This window comes from Camelus bactrianus, chromosome 15 (assembly GCF_048773025.1).
Source record: "Camelus bactrianus isolate YW-2024 breed Bactrian camel chromosome 15, ASM4877302v1, whole genome shotgun sequence".
NCBI classification, from domain to species: Eukaryota; Metazoa; Chordata; class Mammalia; order Artiodactyla; family Camelidae; genus Camelus; species Camelus bactrianus.
Genome location: NC_133553.1, coordinates 53,394,343 through 53,420,211, shown reverse-complemented (window position 1 = coordinate 53,420,211; position 25,869 = coordinate 53,394,343). Strand labels below are relative to the sequence as shown.

Here is a 25,869-nt window from a genome sequence, read left to right as displayed (position 1 = left end):
TAGTATTAATGTTATGTCATGGTATTTAAAAATGCTATATTGGTAAAGGTTCAATGGCCGTCTTTTTTTTTTCCCCCTTTAGTCATGTTGGAAGCCTCTGCAGAGAATATTTTGCAGCAGGACTTTTGCCATGCTATCAAAGTGGGAGTAAAATATACACAACAAATAATTCAGGGCATCCAGCAGTTGGTGAAAGAAATTGGTGTTACCAAGAGGACACCTCAGAAGTTGTTTATCCCTTCACCAGACATTGTGAAACACGCTCATAAGTAAGAACATCTGTACAAAAGAAAATATGAAATTGTCACCAAATTTAATTTCATCTCAGAAAAAAACCTTTTCATGGAAGCACTGTCCATCCATTACTTCTTATAGCATTCTTCTATTTTAAGAATCATTTCTATAAATACCATTTGATGTTTTAAGAAGGATAAACTCACATCCTTCTTCAAGAGCCCAAGTTTGAATCTCAAAGGAAAGGGAGAGTGAGTTTGTTGGTCAAGATTCAGATAATCTTCATATCTCTGTGTCAAGGAAAAAGTATAAAGCATAAGATATTTGAATATCTAAGGAAACTGTTGAGGTTCTCAAGAAGAAATATAACCACCCACTATACACCCAGTGCTAATAATATGCCTGCACATAAGCACTCAGTAAATTTCTGAATGAATGACCAGAAAATTATTTCATTTTATTTGAAATAAATGAAAAAGTTAATATTTCCCTTAGTATGAGTCTCCCATCTATCACTCAGAGATTAAAGAGTTATATACACTGTCCCCAACAAAAGGGGTGCCTGCGATAACAGCCAAAATGTATAGAACAGAAAAAAAGGAACAGGTCAGAAAAGAAACAGTATGGGTAGAGAGGAAGAAAAAGTGATTCCCCTAAGAGGTAAGAAGAAAGAAATTCGTGTTCTGTATCATGTTATAAATAGTAAAGATAAGCAGTATTACAGAGCAATAATATATGTTTTTACTTCTTTATGAAATGTTTGTTAAATATTTTAGCTTATTATTAATATTTTAGTTTTGTTTGTAATAGACACTGCCTAGTGTTTCCAGATATTATGCTGATGTTTATTTTGTGCTTAAAATAGATTCGCCATGGAAAAACTCTATGCAGTTTTTACAGATCATGAACATGATAAAGTAGGTATACCTGAATTTTGTCTTATATGATTGTTCTGGGAATTCTTTTTTGTTATAACTTAATTTTGTTTATGAATATTAGTCCTTTTTTATGAAAAATCTCTAAACAGAAAGCTAAATAAAAACCTAGCTGTTTGCATCTCTAGTCTCTTTTTGTTGATTATATACAAGTTTTAGGGAAGTGTGTAAATATTTTTGAATGAATTAAATAGGTAATTTTTCTTACAAATCAGTAACCAGTTGCAGTCTTTTAAAGAATACTATCATTAGAGAAATCCGATTACTATTACAATATGTAATTGTATAATAATTAAAAATATTTTAAAATAGAAATGTTAAATGTTGCCATGTATATATAATAACTGAAACTCAACTTTCTTTTAGATTTCCAGAGATGAAGCTATTAACAAGATAAGATTAGATACAGAGGAACAACTAAAAGGTAAATTTTATTATTTAAAAAAAATTTAAAGAAAATAATAATTTTAAAATTATAGTCCTAAAATATAGACCTTGAAGAAATCAGTTATTTTCATTACTCCTTAGTTTTATCTTTAGTAAACTTGTGATAATGATACATCCCAAGGTTACTGTTAAATTTCTATGAACGGGGTAATAAGCACTGCATCTGATATAGAGTGGGCTCCAGTAAATATTGAATGTCAGATATTCCTGATCTTTTTTGGATCAAACCCTTATAACTCCAATATGGGTATCCTTGAATCCTGTCATTTGAAAACATAAAAGATATTCTTTAAAATTCTTGAGTTCTCCTGTGTTTTCTACTAACTTATTTAATGACACAAGTGTTAACCATAATTTGCTGACTCACTTATTCTCATCCCTGTGAATTTTTGTGATAAATACACTTGTACTACTGAGAAGTATTTTGACACTTCATATATGCAAGTGGAGAACTGATACTGTCAGTTTCAAAATGTTTTTTTGTATTTCAAGTTTCTGGCTTAAATGTGGTACAGATTTTGAAATTTGTTAAGAATACGATTTGGTTTAAAAAAAAAAAAACAAACCAAAAACTTGCTCTGGTTTTGTGGGCTTGTATACTTTTAAAATAAAATCAAGAAAGCAGTAAAAAAAAAAATAAAAATAAAATTCTTGAGTTCTTAATTTGTGAAATTGCAATACTAATAATATGGTTTATGGAGATTAAATGAATAAATCATTTACATATGTGCTTGGCACATAGCAAGTGTTCAGTAAGTGTTGACTGATGCTGTTATTGTTAAGATGTGGAGTTATAAAATTTAGATTTTAGAGAATCTAGCCCTCTAAAAATTATTAAACAAAGGATTTTATTGTTTAATATCTATCATACAAACTGAGTGTGCACTGAGCATGACATAAAGTTCTTATTAATTTTTCTGCTGATAGACAAATATCCTCTCACCTTAATAAGTACCTTATTTTAAGATAAAAATTCTGCTCCTAGCATTGGTATTAAGGCCATTATCTATAATTCCCATTGAAAAACTTTGGTCTCTTCTCACTATATTCCATCATTAAGAATGAGAAGTTATATAACACCTGTTGCCTTATTTAAAAAGAAAAGTGATTTTGTGTTTGTATTAATACTTAGTAGAATACCTTCATCACTCTCTGAGTTCATAGGATATTTCAAATGCTTTGTTACTAATTATTTTCCTAAGTACAACCCAGTTAAAGCATAAAAGTTCATTTTAAAGTATAATATTTAAAATTATTCTTGCCTTACAAAGACATTAATACTTAATATTTATCTCCCTTTCTGTAGCCATTTCTTATGTTCTGGTTACTTTAAAGTTATATTCAATAAACCAAATGCTTAAGAGAACAGTGCCTAAAACTTGGCATAAATCAGTTGGTAGGGTAAAGTAGCTTAATATTTATAAGCTGAGGCAGACAGATCTGTATTCAAGTAACTGCTGTCAGTTACTACCTGTGTGATCTCAGGCAGTTTGCTCCTCTTTAGGCCTGTTTTTTCTTCTGTAATATGGGCTTAATAATAATAGAATTTACCTCATAAATTGCTATAAAGATTTAAAGGCATTAAGAAAAAAACATATGAAGTACCTGGGTCATGAAAGAACTTGATAAAACAGTCAGTAGGGATTTGTAATATATAAAGAAAGTTATTCCTGTATTTGTGGACTAAAATTAGAGTTCCTAAGGCAAGAAGGAGGCTACTTTTAAAAATGTCAGTTAAACCTTCTCCTGATATGGTTGGCTGAATTTGTCAGGTAACAACTCAACAGAGCTGATTTCAAAGCATTATTCTGGTAAACAGCAAACTAAGTTCCCAGTAACAATGCATTTAAGGTATAATACTTGTGTCTCTCCTACTTGAGAACATTTAATTTACCTACTTTGAGGTCTAAATGTTCAGTCAACTCCCTTGGTAATTGATTTGATACTGTGAACTTAAGAGAGATATCTTCTAGAAAGAGAAAATCGTTGTTTTGGTTTGTCTGTCTTCTATAGAAAAATTTCCAGAAGTAGATTCATATGAAATAATTGAATCCTTCAATGTTGCTGCAAAGGAGGTTTTTAGAAGTATTATTTTGAATGAATACAAAAGGTAAACATATCCTTTTTTGGTGGAATTGAAGCATGTGCTCTCTGCAAGTTGCCTTTAAAGTGTCAAGTGGCTCAAAGCAAGGAACTAGTGTTTTTCAAGTGAACAGCAAAGAATTATATAATTTTTTTTTATAAATGGATACCTGTTGAAAGTGTGTGGATTGTGTAGATGTGTTTGACTGCCTCTCTGTGGGCCTCATATGTAGAGCATTGCTTCACAGCTGTGATTACATATCAGAGTTGCCTGCAGGGCTTTTTAACATAAAAGTGTGTGAGTCACAGTCCTTGAAATTCTGATTCAGTGGGACTCAGGATGGGGCTCAGGTATCTATATTATTTTTTAAAGTCCTACAGGTGATTATGATGTGCAGTTTGAGTTGAGAACTTTCCTAGTAGGGATCAAGAGATAATGTGTGATTTTTCTGATTTCCACCACTGTCTTAACATACTTATTTCCTTTATTATTATAGATGTGATGGTCGAGATTTGACTTCACTTAGGAATATAAATTGTGAGGTAGATATGTTTAAAATTCTTCACGGATCAGCATTATTTCAAAGGGGACAAACACAGGTAATATATATTAAAAAAACTATGATTATTTGCTGATTCAGGATTGCTTAATTAGTTCTAATAGAAGTATATTACATAGATGCTGCAGGTTTTTATCATATGGAATATATTATCTATTCAGATTAATATCTGATTTTTTAAAAAATATGTTTAACAGCTTTTTTGAGGTATAATTCCATACAAGAAACTGCACATATTTAAAATGAATGTTGAATAAATTTTCACATGTATACAGCTGGGAAACCAGAGTCAAGATGATGAATGTATCAATCACCCCCAAAAGTTTCCTCATGCCTCTCTACCCTAGTCCCTCTCCTAGTCCCTCTCCCTTTCTGTCCTAGTCCCTCTCTGTTCTAGTCCCTCTCCCTCTCTGTCCTAGTCCCTCTCTACCCTAGTCCCTCTCTACCCTAGTCCCTCTCTGTCCTAGTCCCTCTCTGTCCTAGTCCCTCTCTACCCTAGTCCCTCTCTGTTCTAGTCCCTCTCCCTCCCTGTCCTAGTCCCTGTCCTAGCTGTCCTAGTCCCTCTCTGTCTAGTCCCTCTCTGTCCTAGTCCCTCTCTATCTAGTCCCTCTCTGTCTATTCCCTCTCTACCCATCCCTCTGTCTATTCCCTCTACCCTAGTCCCTCTCTGTCTAGTCCCTCTCTACCCATCCCTCTGTCTAGTCCCTCTCTACCCGTCCCTCTGTCTAGTCCCTCTCTACCCTAGTCCCTCTCTATCTAGTCCCTCTCTGTCTAGTCCCTCTCTACCCTAGTCCCTCTCTATCTAGTCCCTCTCTGTCCTAGTCCCTCTCTATCCTAGTCCCTACTTCCTGCTCCGCTCCCTTTCCTCAGGCAACTACTGATCTGCTTTTGGCACTGTAAATTAGTTTGCACTTTCTATAATTATCTGGTATTTTTATTATATTTTTCTTTTAATCTTAGGGACACAAAATTAAGTCATTCATACTCCTCAGTTTATGACATACTGTCACTGTTGTTCTATTCAAGGTCCTCATTCGTTTTCTCCATTTAGCCTGAATCTCAGTGCTATTCTTTTCCTTTACATAGACACTTGTTCTCTTATATTTAAGATATATGTGTATGCATTGTTTTGTGTATGGTATTATGCTTAATTTTAATTATATTAATTACTAATTTTGCCCATCTAATGGGTACCAAGTGGTATGTCATTGCTTTCGTTTGTGTTTCCTTGATTATGAGTGAGGGTGAACATCTCTTTATATGACAGCCAATCAACATAATTGTATAAACCATACCGTGGGGGGCTGCACACCTCTAGGGCACTCTTTTCACAAAGATAGCGTCCCTAGACTTGAGAATAGTGGTAGCCCTAGTTCAGGTTTGCTCTTTTGTGAATTATCTGCTTAGATCCTTTGGCCGGTTTTTTCTTCTTTTTTTTTTTTAATATGGTTTACTGTCTTTTTCATGCTATTTCTCAGTGAGTTCTTATGTGTTTTAAATATTAGTCCTTTTCAGTAACCAGAGTTTATTTGTATCATCTCCCTGTTTACCGTATGCCTTTTAATTTTGCTTGTGGTAACCCACTACAGGCATACCTTGGAGATTCTGCAAGTTCAGTTGCAAACCACCACAATAAAGCAAATATCACAATAAAGCAAGTCACACAAATTTTTTTGTTTCCCAGTGCATATAAAGCTTATTTTACATTATACTGTAGTCTATTAAGTATATGATATGTCTAAAAAAAGAAAGTACATACCTTAACTTAAAAAATACTTACTGCTAAAAAGTACTAACCATCATCTGAGCCTTCAGCAAGTCATAACCTTTTTGCTAGTGGAGGTTTTGAAAATTTTGAGAATTACCATAGTGTGACACTGATAGACATGTTTGATGCAGGGTTGCCACAAACCTTCAATTTGTAAAAAACACAATATCTGAGAAAGCTAAAGTTAAACACAATAGTGAAGTGCAATAAAATGAGGTATGCCTGTATATGTCTACAGTGAACCTGAAATCTTTAGTTCTGGTCTTATTTAAGAACTCCTACCTTACCCCGAAGTCACAAAATTATGCACCTGCTTTTCTTATTAACTTTCTAGTTTTAGCTATTAAAGTTAGACCATTAATCTGTCCTGGAGTTTATCCCTATACATGGTGTAAGGTGGAAAGCTCCAGAGTAAGCCAGTTTTGCAATGCTGTTTACTAAAAATTTATTTTTTTCTCATTGATCTGTAATCTTACCTTATCATATTCAAAGTTTATAAAAACATTTTTGAACTATATTCTCTTCCATTGTTCTATGAGTTACCTGGGCTGGTGTCAAACTGTTTTTAATTATTATAGTTTTAATATCTGAAAGGCAAATCTTCCCTTTTTATTCTTCCTCCACTCCCCACAAAATTGTCTTAGCTATTCTGGTACATTTGTTCCTTTAAGTTTTAGTATTATATCAAGTTCTAAAAAAAAATCTTTCTAGGATTTAGATTTGTATTGGACTGAATTTATGGAATGAGTGAGAAATGATATTTTTACAACTTAAATCACAGTCTTTACAATAAATATGGTCTGTCACCTTTGATTCAGGCTTTCTTTTATGCCTTTTAATAAGTTTTAAAAATGATTAAGGTATTTTTATTTGCATATTTTATTTGCATATTTTTGTTAGCCATCCTGACAATCTCTACATTTCAACTGTAGCATTTATTTAGTCCTTTAATGTTTAATGATTGATTGAATTTAGTATGTAATTGTATTATTTGTTTTTGTTTAGCTCCTCTTTTTTTCTGTTCTTAGTTTCTACCTTCTTTTTGGATTAATTGAGTATTCTTTTTAGAACTCCATTTTAATTTGTCCATTTGCTTTTTTTAAATTGAAGTTTGATTGATTTACTTCAATGTTGTGTTAGTCTCTGGTGTACAGCATAATGATTCAGTTATGTGTATATGTGTGTGTATATGTATACACACATACTCTTTTTCACTATAGGTCATTAAAGGATATTGGATATAGTTCCTTGTGCTATACAGTAGGACCTTGTTATTTATCTATTATATATATATAGTAGTTTGTATCTGCTAATTCTAAACTCCTGATTTATCCCTCCTCCTCTTCTTTGATAACCATGTTTGTTTTCTGTGTGTGAGTCTGTTTCTGTTTAGTAAATAAGTTCATTTGTCTCACTTTTTTAGATTCCACATATGAGTGTTATGTGATAATTGTCTTTCTCTGATTTCATTTAGTGTGATAATCTCTAGGTCTATCCATGTTGCTGCAAATGGCATTACTTCATTCTTTATGTCTGAGTAGTATTCCATTGTGTGTGTGTGTGTGTGTGTGTGTGTGTATACGTGTATATACATATACATACACACCTCTTTATCCATTCATCTGTCAGTGTACATTTAGGTTGCTTCCATGTCTTAGCTATTTAAAATTGTCTATTTGCTTTTTCACTATACCTCTGTTATTTTTCACTGGTTACTATAGAGAATACATCCATAACTTTTCAGTGTTTTTATTGTTAATTTTTTCCACTTCACAAAAAATTAGTGATATTTGCAACCATTTAGATCCATTTGCCCCTCCTTTATGCTGTAGTTGTCTTATGAGTTACACCTACGTTTTAAAAACTCACAAGGCAACATTACAACTTTAAAGAGGAAAAAGATAGTCTTTTATATTAACCCAGATATTTACTATTTCTGATGCTTTTTATTTCTTCCTGAAGATCCAAGTTTCCAATTAATATTATTGCCCTTCACTCTGATAAGACTTCTTTAGTATTGTCCTGTGGGTCTTCTGACAACAAATTCTTATTTTTCATTTTTCTGAAAATGCTTTTATTTTGCCTTTTTTTTTTACCAAGAATCTTTTTACCAGGATACAGATTCTGAGTGGATGCTTTTTTCCCTTTGCCACTTTAAGAAATGTTCTACTGTTTTTCGTTTTCCTTTTTTTCTGAAAAGTCAGGGCTCATTCAAATCATTGTTCCATGTATGTTACTTACTTTCTTCTGGGTCCTTTCAAGATTGTCTTTGGTTTTCAGCAGTATGACTATGAAAAGCATGGTTTTCTTATTCATCCTACTAAGGATTTCTTGAGCTTAAACCTGTAAATTTTTATCTTTCATCAAACTTGAAAACTTGCAGCTGTGATTTCTTCAAATGTTTTTTCATCCTTTTTTCTCTCATTCTGGGATTGCGAGTGCTTGTTAGTCTTTTCAATATTGTTCCCCTTGCCCTCTGTTCTTTAGATTGGGCAATTTGTACTAATCCATCTTCATGTTCACTGACTTTTGCCATCTCCTTTCCATTATGATTTATTTTTCAGTTCTATTATGTCTATTGGTTCTTTTTTATGTCATTCAGTATAATTATAATAGCTCTTGAAAAATCCTTGACTCTTAATCCAACATCTGAATCAGCTCAGGGTCAGTCTCTATTCATTGTCTTTTCTCTTGAGAATAGGCCCTATTTCCTTTTTTTTTTTTTTTCTTTTTTGGTAGGTTGTATCTGGGATGTTGTGAGTGTTACATTGTAGTCTCTGAATTATGTCCCTCCAGTCTTCTTTGATTGACTTTTTTTTTTTTTTAAGCAGGCAGTATTATTTGGCTGAACTTTTATTGAGGATTCGTTTATGGTCAGGTTTTTGAAATATTCCTCTTCCTGTCCTCCCCCATCACTCCTAGTACAGTGCTTTATATATGTAGTCTGTGTGATACTGGACCTTTGGATTATTGAGATTTACACATAATATTTATAATGTATAAATATATAATTTCTAATATTTATAGAATGAATAAATGTTTACTGTGTTAATTAAGTACCTTTGCAAGCTTTGGATAGAATATACTTATCTCATTTCCTTAAGAGCTAAGTGGGTTTTTCAAATGTTTCTAGTTTTCACCTCTGTTGTTAGTAAATTAAAGCCTGAGGAATTTTTTTTCTTCTTTTTTAGGTGCTTTGTACTGTTACATTTGATTCATTAGAATCCAGCATTAAGTCAGACCGAATTATAACAGCTATAAAGTAAGTTATGTTTTTTGGTTATGATATTACAGTATATAAGTCACATGGTATATTATTATTCACTATTACTTTTTAAAACCTGTATCTCTGTACTTCATTTTTCTATTTATGTAATAGTGATCTCAAAGGGTTTTTTTTTTTAGTGTGCTGTATTGTCTCTTAACTCATTTGTTAGAACAGATTTTGGTAAAGCTTTTAATTCTTTTTTAGTGGATACATTTAGTTTCTTCTCTGTCTCTAGAACCATTCTCCTGGACAGATTTCCTTGGTAATCTTGAGTGGATAGGTTTTTCTATTATTATAAAAAACAGAACAAATAAATAAGCAAGAGTCCCAGTGCCTAAAAAGAATCTGGAGGTTGCTAAATGAAAAAAACTTTATCTAATCTCAAGGCATATTTCAATTTGTGTTAAAAAATACTTGGTTATCCTCCTCTTTTCCTAAAGAGTCAGCAGCAAAATCAGGTTGATAATTTTTGATGATGAGAATCTACACTTCAGTCCCCACCAGCATTACTGCATTACTGGGACTCACAGCCATAGATCTTCCTCAGTGCCTTACAGGGCTTCTTCCCTTTCCTTTATTAAGGGTCTCAGAAGACTGCCTCCCTCTTCTCCCTCCTTCTATTTCCCAACTGATGAGGATAATCCCCAGTATCTTCAGGATAGCATCACTAGTTGCTTTTCATGTACCTAATAAAAAATAACAATACAGCTATATAAATAAGAGTTTAATATTCATCATAATCATAATTCTGTGGCGGAGGGGCTCTTCTCTTATACTTTGCATTTTAAATTCCCATCTAGGCCAAAACTTGGTTGCCCTACTCTTCCTCATTTTGACTCCTTTCTTCTAGGAGGCAACACAGCTTCTTAAGAAAGTTCCTGGACTTGGCAAGGTTACCTCTCTGTTCTAGTCCTAGGTCTATAACCTCTGTAAATGAGGGGGTACACATCACTCAATCATGATGGCTTTTGGTTTCTTCATCTTTTAAAGTGCCAAGTACTAGACCAATGATCCCTACCTAGCCTGCTCTCTAGCCCCCCACATCTGTGATTCCTTTTGTCTTCTGGTGTCTGGTTGTCAGAATTCTTTTCCCAAGGCTGTAACTTATGGTTGTACAGATTCATCCCTAGCCCAGGAATTTCTAAATCCTGTACACAGAGGTGTCTTTTGTAATCCCACACAAAGGGGATACTATTTGTGGGAAGAATCTGTATGTGCTTTTCTTTTCCTTGTTAAAGATAAATCTGGTTTCAAACCCTGAGAAAATCTTTCCCTGTCAGATCTCCTCAATGCTCTCAGCTATATCATTTCAGTTACTGATCTTCATTTCACATGTTTGACTAGGAGAAAGATCATAACTCTGAGATTTAACTAATGTGTTTATAACATTTAGGATTCTCTCACCAGTTATTAATGCTTAAAAATGTTTACTGTCTTAGTATTAAAATCTGGATATTTAAATGCTTGTATGTGAAGCAAAATTATTTTCTTAAATCTGTGTAGAATTCACTCATAAACCCCAGAAAAAAATACTGTCTCTGACATTCATCCTTTTAATTCTTCTAGCATTCAGTTTCAGACCAACTCTCTTTAATACCTAGTTGTTTTTAAAATTCCATTACAGCTTTTTTAGTTGTTTACTGAATATATCTGTATCTGGATGATGCCTTTTTAATATTATGCTTTTTGTTTGTAGTGGGATAAAAGATAAAAATTTCATGCTGCATTATGAGGTAAGGTGAATTTTTCCCCAGTAGTTTATTATGAAAAATGTCCAGCATATAGCAAAGTTGAAAGAATCTTACAGTGGATACCTGGATATCCACTACCTAGGTTCTACCATTAACATTTTACTATGCTAGTCTTATCAATATCTGTTAATGTGGATTCGGGCACTGTTATTTTAAATTCGTATAGAAGGGATTTAGAGAGATACAACTTCCTATTCTGAGTCATATGTAAAAGTTAAAGTATAGTAGAGAATATTGTTTTAGTCAAGAAAGAATTTTACCCATTCACATGTGTGTCAGACAAATTGGGGCCTTTCAAATGCCTTAACTAACAATCACCATCTCCCTTTTAGTTCCTTTAAATGTTCATATTTTTATTTTCACTTGATTAATAGTAAAAGAACTGAAGTATTTAATATTAAATTACTTTATATGAAATATTATATATAATTGAGCTTGTGATTGTGTTTATTCACAACTGACCCTAAGGGACCAGACACACCACCACCATATAGAACTTTAATTTTAGTATTTGAAGCATACACACTGGGAGGCTATTGTAAAGTAGCAAGTTTTCTGAGTGACCGTTGTTGGCTGCCCAAAACTCCCACATCTCAATTTTGTTGATTTTGCTATAATTAATAGAGAACATTTAATGTAGAAAATATATTAGAGAACATCCATAAACATGGAGATTTTGACAGGTTTTGAGTCTGTTATAAATATCCTGTTCTATAAATAATATAATATATAAATAAAAATATAGAATATTTTACTATATAATATATATAATGCTATATATATAAAATATAATACTATAAATATAAATAAATATATCAAGATGCTACAGAAGCCAGAAAGGAACTGTAATTGATAAGGCACAGATCCTTTGTCAAGAGCTGAAGAGCACACAGCAGTCTTTAAAAAAGGCACATGCAAAAAATGCAGCACGTGCCCTTTTTACTGGGAAAAGATATGAGGGAGGGGGCAGAAGAAGGAAATGGGCTGTTATTGCTGTATTATCCCATTTTAAAAAATCTTTTAATCATAAAGTAAAATACAGATCCTGAAAACCATATAAAACAAAGGTGACTTAGTGAATTTTATAAGGCATTCACCCTTCTAACTACCACCCAACTCAGAGAATAGAATGTTGCCAGTTACCCCAGAAGCCCCTCCATGCTTTCTTTCCCAGTCTCAATACCCTGCTTCCCCTAAAAGTGACTACTCTAGTTAAGTTTTATAGTAGTCACTTCCTTGCATTTCTGTTGCACATCCCTATATACTATAGTGTAGTCTTGTCCATTTCCCCTCCATTACATTCTTTTCTTTACAGTTTATCGGTTGAAGCCCTAGAACCTGACCTGCAGTGTTCCCCACAGTCTGGGTACTGCTGTTTGCACACTCATGATGCAGTTCAGCACGTCACTGGGTCTGTCTGTCTCCTGTTAAATGACAGCTAAAACAAGGGGCTTGATCAGATTCATGTTCTATCTTCCTTTTTAAAAATATTTTTGTTAAAGATACTGGAATTCCAGGTTTTAATCGGAAATTTCCCAATTTTTTGATTTACTGCAACTGACACTCTTTTAAGATAACATATTGGTCAAATAAAACAGCTTGCAACCTCTGGGTAAAGTAAAATCCTTATTGGAAAAGATCTGTTTCCTCAATGTGCATTTCTTTTTTTTTGGGGGGGGTAATTAGGTTCATTTATTTATTTATTTTTGGAGGAGATACTGGGGATTGAACCCAGGACCTTATGCATATGCACTCTACCACTCGAGCTATATCCTCCCCCACAATTTCTTTATAAATGTGTATATTTTCTGTATTATAAAAATATAATATATAAACATCACAGAAATTTATGTTGTAAATCCCCATAACCATCCATTTTACAACCCAGGTCACATACACACTAGAAACAGCTTTTTTTAGCAATCTGGTATATGTTTTAGGTGTCCAGACATTTTCTGTGTATATATGAGTGTACTTTTTTTTTTAATAAAAATGAGATTGTATTGTTCTGTAACTTATTTTATTATTTTGGTACTACATATGGGATATGTCTTTCCATGTCGGTTTTTTACATATGTGGTTGTTTTTGTTTTTTTTTAAGTTTCCTCCTTATGCAACTAATGAAATTGGCAAAGTCACTGGTGTAAACAGAAGGGAACTTGGTCATGGTAAGTACAAATCTGTAAACTTATGTGTATTCTTACAGAGACTTTGCACATTCTTTTGCTTATATATTTTGTATTCTGATTTAGGTGCTCTTGCTGAGAAAGCTTTGTATCCCGTTATTCCTAAAGATTTTCCTTTCACCATAAGAGTCACATCTGAAGTACTAGAGTCAAATGGTATGGTTTTGAAATACATTTTTCCTAGTCAGAAAGAACAGACTCCCTATTATACTTTTCAGCTCCCTGTTATAGTCTTAGCTTTTCATAAATAATGTTACATTGTATTTATTACTGCAGTGCCCAAACCCACTGAAAGAGAAAAATGTTTTTAATCATGTATTTGTCTGAGTCTCTTAGCTAATGAGGTATTTTGAAAGCAAAATAAAATGAATATTTCTCTTTATGTATCTTTTACAATAGATCCAGTTTAGGGTATCTGTTTCTTTATTTTTACAAACAAACCATACAGCAAAGCCAGCTTGGGGAGAGGAAGAGGAAAAAAAATACAGTGATCCATTAATCAGGGGACACCTATCATGTATTATCATGTATTTCAGATAGAAGTAGATATCACAAAGAGATGCTGGACTAAAAAAAAGTCAAATTTAAATTAAAAATCAGTCTGCAGGTCAAGGCAAGAATGGTACAAGGGAGAAAGGTCACATGGTTCTCAAACGTAGCAGACATGGATCAGATGGTCATAGAAATTAAACAACAAAAAACAAAACACACCAAAGTTCAGACTTTAAACTAGAGACTTTCTGTCCTCTACTGGGTGTGACTAGGCTATGGCTTATGGCCCAGTGAGAGAGCTAGCTCCCTGTATCTTTAACTGCCTTCTGATTAAGCAACAAAAGAGGCATGCTGGTTCTTCTAGGAGGTTTCTTAGAATCTCTAGCTCTGCTGTCCAATAGAACTTTTTCTGTGATGATGTAAGTTCTCTGTAATGTCCAATTGAGGGACTGAATTTCTTCAGATAATTTAAATTTGATGGCCACATGTTGCTAATGGCTATCATGTTGGACTGTGCACCTCTGTAGTTTGTGGTTTAGGAAAACTTACCTTAAGTGCTTTTAAAAAGAAAGAAGGAAAGAATATTGACTATTTACATTAGAAATGAGTATTTGTAAGAAAATAACCAATAGTAACAATTTTCTACATTTAAAAAAATCAGTATTAAAGCAAGTATTTTTCTTTCTTAGGATCATCTTCTATGGCATCTGCATGTGGCGGAAGTTTAGCATTAATGGATGCAGGTAAAAGAATTATGTCTCAAAACTACCAAAGCTTATTTATATATACTTGATTAGTATAAAATAAAAATTTTCTTTAAAATTGGATTTTAATAAGACTTGGAGAAGTCAGATTACAGATTACTGAATCAGGCCAGAAGCAAGCTAGTTACAAAGCACAGACAGCTTCTACTATACCGATATCTGCAGGAATTCTTATTCTTGGCTAAAAGCAATACACTGAAATTATTTACTTGGTGACTCAATAAGCTTTCGCCTTTCTAGAAGGTAGAGAATTCTGCAATTGATTCCATTCACTAAAGAAGTTTGGATAACAAGCAGAAGTATTAGGATTCATAAAGGAAGGTAACTGTATAATCTTCCAGTCAATTTATACAAGCAATGGGAAGGACAATGCCACTCATAGACGGGTACATAGAACTTTAGGAAGGAAAACTGCAGAACTGTGGGTCTGAAACACTAAAAGGGAAAGAGGCAGCATGTTAAGAGACTGAAAACAGTATCTGCCAGTCACCAGTGATGCTATTCAAGAAGAAAGAGAAAAGGGAACCTAAAGACACTCAAGAGGCCACACAAGGAGTTCCCCACAAGTTCACATATTTACAGTACAGAAAAACAAAGACAGAAGATAACCAAGGGTGAAATAAAAGAATGATTTAAATGTATTAAATTTAAATTATCTAGAACGATTAAAACTTAAGCCAAAGCAAAAAAAGCTAAAGGCAGTTAAAAGCACTTTTCTAGTTGTGTTCAGTAGAAAGAAAATATAATCTGATATTTAAGGTAGCTGGTAAAATACCATTTCTATTTTCACCTACATGCATTCATTCAACAAATCTTTACTGTATGCCACCTCTGTGCCAAGCACTGATCTAAGCTCTTGGGATATAGTGTTGAGCAAAACGAAGTCCCTGTTCTCATGGAGCTTGGATTCATCACTCTTCTAATCTCATATTGGAAAACACAGAACAAATCCTGAAAGAGGTAAACTGAAAGATAAAATAAAAGTCTTTAACTGCTTAAAATGAATTCATATCTTTAGACCGAGACAAAAACCCATCCTAAATAATGATGAGAACTTCAGAATGAGATAACTGAACCATGTTGGCAGTATTGGACAAATCACGAGATTAGTATACCAAAACACAAAAAGTTCTTACTTTTGAAAGATAAGAAATGTATTCTCTGTGAAGTATATAACCCAGTGAACTTGACAGTGATTCTTGGCAAGATTCTTAAATAGTAAAAGAATAGTATATAAGTATTTTAGAAAGGAATAGGGGTGTGAAGAGGAGAAACCAGAAGGGACTCACTTAAAATAAGTCATGCCATCATAAACTCACTTTGTTTTTGAAAATATTACTAGGTTTGAAGTAGGGAGGGAGGGTGCTCCATGTACAGTGTATCATAGGCTTGGCAGTTTATCACCTTGTGTAAATGATGTAGAAATTGAGACTGGATGATAAGTGCACCATTCACAACTGGTTGAAGGGTGAGGAGCCAAGGCTAATCTGATCCGTAGGTTAGGGAGGGATCTCAAGTGGAATACTTGAAGATGCTCTATCCTAAACCCTGTCCCTTTAGGTGTTTTTTTGTTATTGAATTGACTAAGACCATTGGCTGACCAATAAAAAGGATACTGATAAAAAGGAGTGTGTGACTGGTATGCTAAGTGACAGTTTTGATCTCTAAAAAAATGTTAACAGGATTAAAAAAAATGGAATTAAATAGAAAAAAATTTGATAAGAGTAAATGTCAAATCCTATGGGAAGAGCCAACAAATTGTATTCAATTTAAATACGCGAGTGTTTGCCATGCCCTGTGTCAGACACCGTCCTGTGTCCCAGGGATACAACTGGTACCCAGTTTTTAAAAAGCTTACAGGGACAAAAACAAACAAAGATACTAATATATCAAAAATATAATACAAATATGTACAAGGCACAAATATGTACAACATAGAAGAAGAACTAGGTTGAATACAATTGGCTTCATAGAGACAGCTATATTTCATCCAGTTTTAAAGGTTGAGTGTTTGTTGACCAGGTATATTAGCAGCAAGGCCTGTATTTCATGTGAAAGGAACAGCATATGCAAAGTTATGAAACAGTATAGTGTGTTTCTAGAATATATTTGAAAGAAGCGATGATGTAATAAACTGGGGCCAGATTTTAAAAGTCATTATTATACTAATGAGTTTGAACTTAAAGCTAATATTTCCCAACTCAGTATTCTATGAAGCAGAGTTCCAAAGGATATTGATTATTGTATACATGAAAAAAAATTATTTCTGTTCTAAAGTATTTAAGCAAGTTTATTTAATAAGGGTTAAGTAAACTTAAATATGCTAATACAAATATTGAATCTCTAAGTATAGGGTATGTACTATTTCCCAAACTATTTTTGACTGCAGAACATACATAAAAAATTCCTGAAAGCAGGTAATGGAGAACGTGAAGGGTTTATGGAGAAGAGTGGTATGATGTGAATCTGCTTTTTTTTTTTTTTTTTTTTTAATTTTGCGGGTAGTTTTTCCTAGCTTACATGATAGCCCAGGGGGATGAAGCCCTAGGAGCTTAGGGTGGAGGACTAAAGTCTGAAAAACCAGACATGGAGACTGTTGCCAGGCTAAGAAATAATGTAGACTTGGACTAAAAGAGTGGCAATAGATGTTTCAGTATTTAGAGGGAAGGGTGATTTTCTAAAAAAATTTATAGAAGATAACTGTCAAATCTTTGGGACTTGGGAATATAGGAAGTGAGGAAAGAAGCGTTGATTTTGGCATGAGTGTCTTAGTCACTTTCAACCAAGCCAGGGAATGCAGGAGAAACGGGATTTGCTAGGGTGATTAAATTTTGAATACACACACACACATACATATATAGTGCTTTAGGGACATTTAGCTGGAGATGTCCAATAGGCAGATTGGCTATACAGATCGCATTTAGCAAAGAGAACTAGGCAGGAGGGATAAATTTTGAAAGTCATCAACATTATATGTGATAGTTAAAACCATGGGCATAAGTGAGATTGCTGAGAGAATATGAAATGAGGTCCCTACCACACTCCATACCAAGTAAGTTCCAAGTGATCAAAACTTAAACTTTAAAAAAAAATTAAATAAGGAAAATTTTATCAAATTCTTGGACAGGAAGATCCTTTCTAAGAAAAATCTAGGAACCATGATTGCATATAAAATTCTACACAGAAAAAAATCACAATAAACAAAGTCAACAGACTAGAAAATAATATTTTATATTTTGTATTTATAATCATTTACTATAATAGTCTGTTTATATTTAACAAAGATCTACTGTCCATATTGAAAGACCTCTTACAAATAAATAAGAAAAAAGACTGACGACCATGTAGTAAAATGATTGAGTATTATAGACAGAAAAAGAAATATAAATGGTTTGAAAACATGAAAAAAATGTTCAACCTCACTCATAAAAACAGAAATCAAATGAAAAACAATAAACTGCCATTTTTACCCTTCAGATGAACACAGGTCAAAAGATCTGACAAAAATTAACAAGAATGTAGAATAGTAGGCACCCTGATATACTGCTGGTAAAGGTATAAAATGCTACACTCTGCAAGGCAGTTTGACACTAACAAATGTAAATCCACACATCCTTTGACTCAGAAATCCTATTTCTATTTTATAGCTAATAAACACCTACAGTGAGTACTCTGCAACCATTCAAAAGAATAAGATAAAGAAAATAAAAGGTTACATTTATATTTATACTCCCTGGGTATAATTTTCTAGAAGGACACACAAAAAACCTAATGGTGGCTGTCATGGGGAGGTTGACTCAGGGTCTCAGGCTGGAAAGATTTACCAAATACATGGTTACTTTTCCAAAAAAAGAAAAAGAAGGCACCAAAAACAAAAGGCAAAGAAATGGACTGCTTTAAGAGTTAAGTTTGCTATTATTAGACAGGTTTTTGCTGAAGACAGTGGGTTGCCTTTTAGAATTGTATTAAGGGGCTTTTATTAAATTTTTAAGAAGAAATGAGGTAGTCAGATGATTTATGGAGACCTTTCCTCCAACTTAGTTTTGGTTGTCAACTTAGAACACTATCCACTTACCTTAAAATAATCAACAGAATGATAAATAGTATGTGGTTAGGCTGATGTACACATTACACACAAATTCTTTTTCTCAATTATAGGGGTTCCAATTTCATCTGCTGTCGCAGGTGTGGCAATAGGATTGGTTACCAAAAACAATGCTGACAAGGGTGAAATAGAAGATTATCGTTTGCTGACAGATATTCTGGCAAGTATATTCACATTTTCAAATATTTAATGGTGAAGATTATACATACTTTACAAGCATATTGTGCTTAGAAGAATGCTAGCGCTTAAGAAATAGAAGTCCTTGCTCTTACTTTCCTCTTCTGCATATTTGCCTTGGATTTTATGGGATGTGAATTTAAAATATAATTCAGTGTAAGTATCCATAATGGCTTTAGGATGATTGTAAATTAATCCTTATGTATTTATGGGGGGAAACATGATCTAAAAATAAAGTCATTTTCTGATGAAATATCTAACTTAAAAAGTCACAAATTGGAATTGGTAGTTAATGTACAAGTCTTTTTGTGTGTATATTCCTAGAGGACAGAGTTTACTTCTAAAGCTATTTTTAAAAATTCCTTTACAATGACTATTGGTGAATTTCATTTTTGGATAAAACTATATCATAATTTTTTAAATTCCTTAAGGGAATTGAAGATTACCATGGTGATATGGATTTCAAAATAGCCGGCACTAGTAAGGGAATAACTGCATTACAGGTATTTTAAAACCCATTTTGTTTCATTTTGTTTAATATTTGAGTAATAGTGAATCATGAATCAGTATAACCATTTTTTGACTTTTCCATATTAGGCTGATATTAAATTACCTGGAATACCAGTAAAAATTGTAATGGAGGCCATTCAGCAAGCCTCAGGTAAGTCAAGCCAGCGTGCCTAAATCTCCTTTCATCATTGTTTGTTAATGGGAACTATAATTCCCATTAGGCTTATTATAGGCTTGTTATAAAATACTGCCTTTAGAAAATGAAATTTAATGTAATAACCTGTATCATGAAGTATTAGGTTATTGGGTATATGACTAATCAGCAAAGTGGGAGACCAGAGAAAATTCAATTTTTACAAATCGAGTCCTCAAGATAGGATTTAAGGAGAAGGGAATATAAATAGAATTGTTAAGATAAATGGGATGTGAAGAGCTTTGATTATTAACCTAAAGAATTTGGATTTTACTCCATAAAACTAAGAATACTGCTATATCTATCACATTTATTTTATATAGTTATATTTTTTTTATTATGTTTTTATCTCTTCTAGTGGCAAAGAAGGAGATATTACAGATTATGAACAAAGCTATTTCAAAACCTCGAGCATCTAGAAAAGAAAATGGACCTGTTGTAGGTAATACATTAAAATTACTGATTTCATGATAAGGTAAACATTATTATATGAAAGTACATTACTAACTAAAAATTTTTTAAAACAAAAATTTTTTAAATACTTTTATAGTTAAAATACTTTACATATGGCAGGATATTTTAGACATTGAAACTTTCAGTAATTTTAGTCAAAGAGAAAACTGTTTTTCTATTTCATACTGAAATATTTTTACTTGTGTCAGTCCAAAAAAAAGTCTTGTGTGACAAGGACATGTTTTAGGTTCATATATATATGCCTGAATTATTTATATTTTTGTCTGTACTACATTTTAGAAACTGTTCAGGTTCCATTATCAAAACGAGCAAAATTTGTTGGACCAGGTGGATATCATTTAAAAAAACTTCAAGCTGAAACAGGTAAGAGTTGTATGTAGTCTGGGGTTTTTTATTTACTGGTAGGCCATGTAAGTTTGCAATTTCATCTCTATTGTGTTTCTCCGAAAATATGTTTGAGACATAAGAGATAAATCAAGAGAAAAGGATGTAACATTCAATGTCTTTACTGTAAGTTTTCTGTGTATGCCTCTTAATAAATCAGCAAACAATCATCCTTAACTATATTCAAGAAGGATGACTTAGAATTCATCGGTTTTTCTTCAACAGTTTAAAATCAAACATTTAGGAAAATGTTTAGTTTTTCACTGTAGAGGAGTTTTGCTTTAATTTTCTCTTACTATGACTTCTGCTGTTTTTCATTTATTCTTCTTTACTCTTTTATTTAAAGAGCATGTGCAGAAGTAGTATACTTTGTTTTTTTCTGGAAGCAATCTTTGGGTTACCTAGTACTTACCAGCTTTGAGGTTCTGAGGAAGAGTGAGAAGCAGAGTCACCTTAGCTAGTTCTTAAGACTGAGAAACTGACATGATTTCACCCCTGGTCCATCTGTTCACCATTCTAAAGAGGAAAGAAGAAAGGGTGAGGAAAGGGTTCTAGTATAGTTTCTTCTCATAATTAAGAGCACAAAACCAAACTCTCTAAAATTAGAACTTAACATGCTTTCTCCTACCAGAATGTGCACTCCAAGAAAGCAGGGACACTGGTTCACTGTTGTATCCACAGGGCTTAGCACAACATTAGATACATAGCAAATGTATAATGTGTATTTGCTGATGAATGAATCCCTTCATTCCTAAAGGAGTGATTAAACATAGCACAACCCTGCCCAGCTACTTCCAGGTCCTCCCCTTCTCACATCTACTGTTAAGGCAAGTCTCCACTGTAATGAACAAGTAAACTTTACTATATAAAACTATTTTTTTTAAAAGGAGTCACTATTAGTCAGGTGGACGAAGAAACATTTTCTGTATTTGCTCCAACACCCAGTGCTATGCATGAAGCAAGAGACTTCATTACTGAAATCTGCAAAGATGATGTAAGTAGAGATCTTATACTAGTTACCTTTTTCTACTTTTTGTTGCTGTTTTCTTTATGATTCTTACAGCATATTTTACACTTACAGCAAGAGCAGCAATTAGAATTCGGAGCAGTGTATACCGCCACAATAACTGAAATCAGGTAATATTAAGTAAAATGCTTTGCTGGTTTTTAAAATACTTATATTACAAGCTCATGTTAACTTCATGTTTACATTATTTACTTTGAAGTTGTAAAGTGTTTAGGTTATATGCCAATTGCCATATAATCATTATTTTTAAGATATAATTTATTCTTTACCAGCTGATAGATTTTCATTAACATGGTTCTGTGATTACAATTATATTAATATTCTTCTAACTGAATTATTTTTTAACCAAATTTCCCACCATTTTAATCTTCCCAGTAAACAATAAACACGCCCAAAATGGATTTAGCAATATTTCTTTTTTCCTTTCTTTTTTTATTTTTGATAGTTTCTTGTTGATTTGTTTTAAAGATAGTACTACTTAATGCCTGAGTAGTGCATTTTTTAAAATGCCAGTTTCAACTGCAGATCATTTTTTACCAGCTAAAAAGATGGAATTTTCAGAATCATAAAATCCCCTTTTTAGGAAAAAAAGAAATTATCAGATGTAGCATGAATGTTCAAAGCTATTTAAAATGAACAATAAAAGGCAGTGGGATCATTTGTTCAACACTGTAGGTGAAAAATAAGAAATGGGATGGCTTACATTAGTAGATTAGAGGAGAAAAGGAAGAGAATTTTTTTAATGAAGAAAGTTGTCCCATTTTATCTAACCCCTTTCCTTAAATCACTACTTAATAGGTTGATGATAATTCTATACTATCTTAAAATATTTAATGTCATTTCAAAAATTTTTGGAAAATACTATGAAGAGAAATATAAAAGAGGAATATATGTTCCAAAAGCTTTTCACTGCTGTTTTTCCTTTATATTTTCTCTGTCCTTTGATTCACAAGTATTTAAATGTAAGGTGCATTTTCAATTAAAAAAATAAGTATCCTTTTTAGATAATCATACTTTTTATAGTTACAAAAACAGGTACCGGGGGGGTTTTTTAATTTCTTTTTTTACTTCGTTGTCTTACGAAAACATAATCACGGTTTAATTATCAGTAGGCATACAGCTACTTACTGTTCTAACCAGGCTTATTTCCTTTTCTTAGAGACAGTGGAGTTATGGTTAAACTATATCCAAATATGACTGCTGTACTGCTTCACAACACACAGCTTGATCAACGAAAGGTAAAAACAAGAAAGGCAGACTTGATTATTTTTAAAACTGCCTTAAAATAACCACAATGAAATTACCTAGGTTGATGAGGACTTTACACTTTGCCTACTACTGGCCTAAATACAAAAAAGAAAGACAGAAATACTGCTGACAAAAGGTTTTACATTATTTACCACAAATATTTGTGTTTCTCCTTCCAACATGGCATAGAAACATTGAGTGTTTTGAGGTATAATAGCATCCAGAGTTAACACACAGCAATTACTAAAAATATCTAGTGATAGCCCTATTTTCCCAATTTTCCTGACCAACCAATCATGGAAATATAATTCTTAGGATGTTTTTAATCTTTGTTGTAGTTTATACAATTGGAAGACTAAGAATATGAAACCATTCAAGAAAACTATGGGGGGCAGAGAAAAATTAGGAATGTCTGTTTTATCATATATCAAAATATGTTGTAAAGCTATAGAGGATAAAACAATGAATTACTGGCCCAGAAATAGACAACAGAGAATAGACACCAGAAATAAAATACGTGAGAATATAATACATACTAAAAGTTGCATTTTTAGTCAGTGGGGAAACAAAGATTATTCAATAAATTATATTGGAACAGCTGGTTATCATAAAGCAGGATCTCTTCTCTTTTTATACCAAAATCCCATCTAGATCACAGAGCAAAATGGAAAAAAAAATAAATTTTAAGGCAGTGAGGGGAAGAAAAAGAAAATCTTGGTATGGGGAGGGGTGGGGGTACAGGGAAGACACTAAAAGAAAATATGGATGTTTTAATAATCTTGGGACTGAAGAAATCTTTCTCAGCATGATATTAAAGCCAGAAATATACATAGTGATAAAATTTGACCTCATAATTTTTTAAAATTGTGGCAAAATTAAAGTAAATTTGAAAGACAAGAAGCAACTTACAGGAAAAATGCTTATAACATATGACAAGAGGGTTCATATACAAAACACTTACATAGTTCAGTAAGAAAGATGAATATCAATAGGAAAATGAGCAAAGAATTCATAGATAAATTGTTTTTTTTTTTTTAAAGCCAACCAAGTTACTCAGTAATTTTCTAAAATGCAAATAAAACCAAGTTACCATTTTTCAACTTCTCAGGTAGTTGAAAATCCCCAGTGTGCATAAAAGTATAGAGAAAAAAATGGACATTCTTATACACTGTTGATAGAAATAAACTGGGGCAAACTTTTTGGAGAGATTTTGGTAAATGTATGAGAACCTCTGGATGTTGAAATTCTACCATTGTGGACTTTGTTCTGAGAGAATAGAATATGTGAATATGTAATCGTTGCAACACTGCAATTTATTTTTCTTCAACTTTTTATTTTGAAAAATCTTAAGCCTAAAAGTTGAAAAAAATAACACACTGTACATCCATATACCTTTCACCTAGATTCACTGATTATTAATGTTTGTAACACTGGAATTTAAAACAAATTAAACAGCCATCTTTAGGGGATTTGTTAAACAAATAATAGAGTTTGAATATTCAACTGTAAGGCTTTGTTTATTGATATGAAAAGATCTCAACATACTGTATAAAAAAATCACATTATGAAACAAACTCAATAAGGTCCTTTTTTACAAATGCAGTCCACACAGTGAAACATTTGAAGGGATACTCATTGAAGTGTTACCATTAGTTATCTTATGAGCACAGGGGTTTTGGATGATCATATGCATACTTCCATATTATTTTAAATCTTTGTAATTAGCAGACTTTGTAATCAGAAAAACCAGTAAAGCTGTTTTCCACTTGGAAAAAAAATGTGTACTACCGATGGATAATAGATAATTAGTCATGACAATGAATAGATTAACATGTTCTCTTTCAGATTAAACATCCCACTGCTTTAGGATTAGAAGTTGGCCAAGAAATTCAGGTACTTGTATTCAATCTTTTGGCCTTAAAGTTGTACTTTATACTTGGAATTTTCCATTATTTGTTTCAACAAATAAGCTGAAAGAATCAAATTAACATCTGTGATTAAATGCTGTGCTTCTATTTTAACTTTAGAGTTGCTTGAAACAGACTCATTGTGCTTCTATTTTAACTTTAGAGTTGCTTGAAACAGACTCATTAAGGATTTAGATACATTTCTTTCCCTCAAGGAGCTTATAGTTTAGTTAGGACAATATTCCACTTTAGAGCTTTTAAAAATACATGAGTAGGTCAGTGATGGCTATGCAGAGTCAGTGATCTGGAGACAGGACGCGAGAAACTTGATAAGGTAATTTTGTTGAAGGCCTTTGATTGTCATATTTGAGGAGTTGAGACTTTAATTGCTTCTATACTGCTGGGAGGCTAAAAATTTTTGAGTTTGATGAAAGCCATGTTGTTCAGTTCTAGAAGTCTGATAACAAAATCGACCTTTTTAATAGTGCTTTATGATTAGATGAGTAGATGAAAGAAGTGGTTGCTAGTGTGTGTGTGTGTGTGTGTGTGTGTGTGTGTGTGTGTGTGTATACACATACTTTTTTATTTTTGGCTGCACCACATTCTGTTCCTGTTATACCTATGATCTGAGTAACTAAGATTTCTAGTTTATTCCCAATCTGTAGTCCCATTGTTCAAGTAGCCTCTAGGGAAAGATGAGAACTAAGACATAATCTCTCTGTATAAGATTGTTATTTTACATCAGAAGGGACTTTAAAATTACCACATTTTCCCCTGACTTTCAGTGTCTAAGTTGAAACCAAATAACCTCCAGTGTGATAGATAGTCCTTTGAGTGGTTGTCAGAGTGACCTAAGCGTAATCCTATATAGTTCGTAGCACAGTTAGGCTCAGGAAGCTTTTATCTAGAATCATTCACTATGGCTTTCACTGTTCTTGCAACATAGGGACCTGGCCTGGACAGAATAAGAAGGCACAGATTGAGTCTAACAGAAGACTATAATTGGGCAACTAAATGCCCTTGACTCTTCTTTTTTTATAATTACTACTTAACCAAATTATATTTATTAGCATATACCTCCACTTAGCACTGAGCTATGCTTTTAGTGAACAAGTAAAAACATTAATCATTGCCTTATTTGGACCACGTAAAATTAAATATCTTTTAATTTGGATATCAATCAATGTGTTATAACTTTTTAAGTATATTTGTTTCTTTAACACAGGTGAAATACTTTGGACGTGATCCAGCTGATGGAAGAATGAGGCTTTCTCGTAAAGTGCTCCAGTCTCCAGCTACAACTGTTGTCAAAACTTTAAATGAAAGAAGCAGTATCGTAATGGGAGAACCTGTTTCA

The 25,869-nt window shown here is 32.8% G+C and overlaps 2 protein-coding genes across 6 annotated transcripts in view; one reads left to right on the top strand and one right to left on the bottom strand.

Annotated features, from left to right (window-relative positions):
• CCDC85A (coiled-coil domain containing 85A) overlaps positions 1 to 25,869 on the bottom strand; it is a 1,028,435-nt gene that overhangs the window by 991,109 nt on the left and 11,457 nt on the right. For all 3 annotated transcript variants that reach the window (XR_012498974.1, XR_012498973.1, XR_006723740.2), the window contains exon 2: positions 20,743 to 20,846. The gene's annotated coding sequence lies outside the window, so the exon portion shown is untranslated. The remainder of the gene's footprint in view (positions 1 to 20,742; positions 20,847 to 25,869) is intronic.
• Positions 1 to 25,869, top strand: part of PNPT1 (polyribonucleotide nucleotidyltransferase 1) — a 42,414-nt gene that overhangs the window by 10,561 nt on the left and 5,984 nt on the right. For all 3 annotated transcript variants that reach the window (XM_045514364.2, XM_010951879.3, XM_074341157.1), the window contains exons 9-28: positions 83 to 269; positions 1,100 to 1,151; positions 1,536 to 1,593; positions 3,630 to 3,726; positions 4,196 to 4,298; positions 9,218 to 9,288; positions 10,991 to 11,027; positions 13,147 to 13,213; positions 13,298 to 13,387; positions 14,413 to 14,466; positions 18,646 to 18,752; positions 19,201 to 19,272; positions 19,367 to 19,430; positions 19,831 to 19,914; positions 20,226 to 20,309; positions 21,218 to 21,324; positions 21,412 to 21,467; positions 22,517 to 22,595; positions 24,451 to 24,498; positions 25,738 to 25,869. The exon at positions 25,738 to 25,869 is cut by the window's right edge. In XM_045514364.2, coding sequence (XP_045370320.1) covers positions 83 to 269; positions 1,100 to 1,151; positions 1,536 to 1,593; positions 3,630 to 3,726; positions 4,196 to 4,298; positions 9,218 to 9,288; positions 10,991 to 11,027; positions 13,147 to 13,213; positions 13,298 to 13,387; positions 14,413 to 14,466; positions 18,646 to 18,752; positions 19,201 to 19,272; positions 19,367 to 19,430; positions 19,831 to 19,914; positions 20,226 to 20,309; positions 21,218 to 21,324; positions 21,412 to 21,467; positions 22,517 to 22,595; positions 24,451 to 24,498; positions 25,738 to 25,869 — 1,649 coding nt within the window. The remainder of the gene's footprint in view (positions 1 to 82; positions 270 to 1,099; positions 1,152 to 1,535; positions 1,594 to 3,629; positions 3,727 to 4,195; positions 4,299 to 9,217; positions 9,289 to 10,990; positions 11,028 to 13,146; positions 13,214 to 13,297; positions 13,388 to 14,412; positions 14,467 to 18,645; positions 18,753 to 19,200; positions 19,273 to 19,366; positions 19,431 to 19,830; positions 19,915 to 20,225; positions 20,310 to 21,217; positions 21,325 to 21,411; positions 21,468 to 22,516; positions 22,596 to 24,450; positions 24,499 to 25,737) is intronic.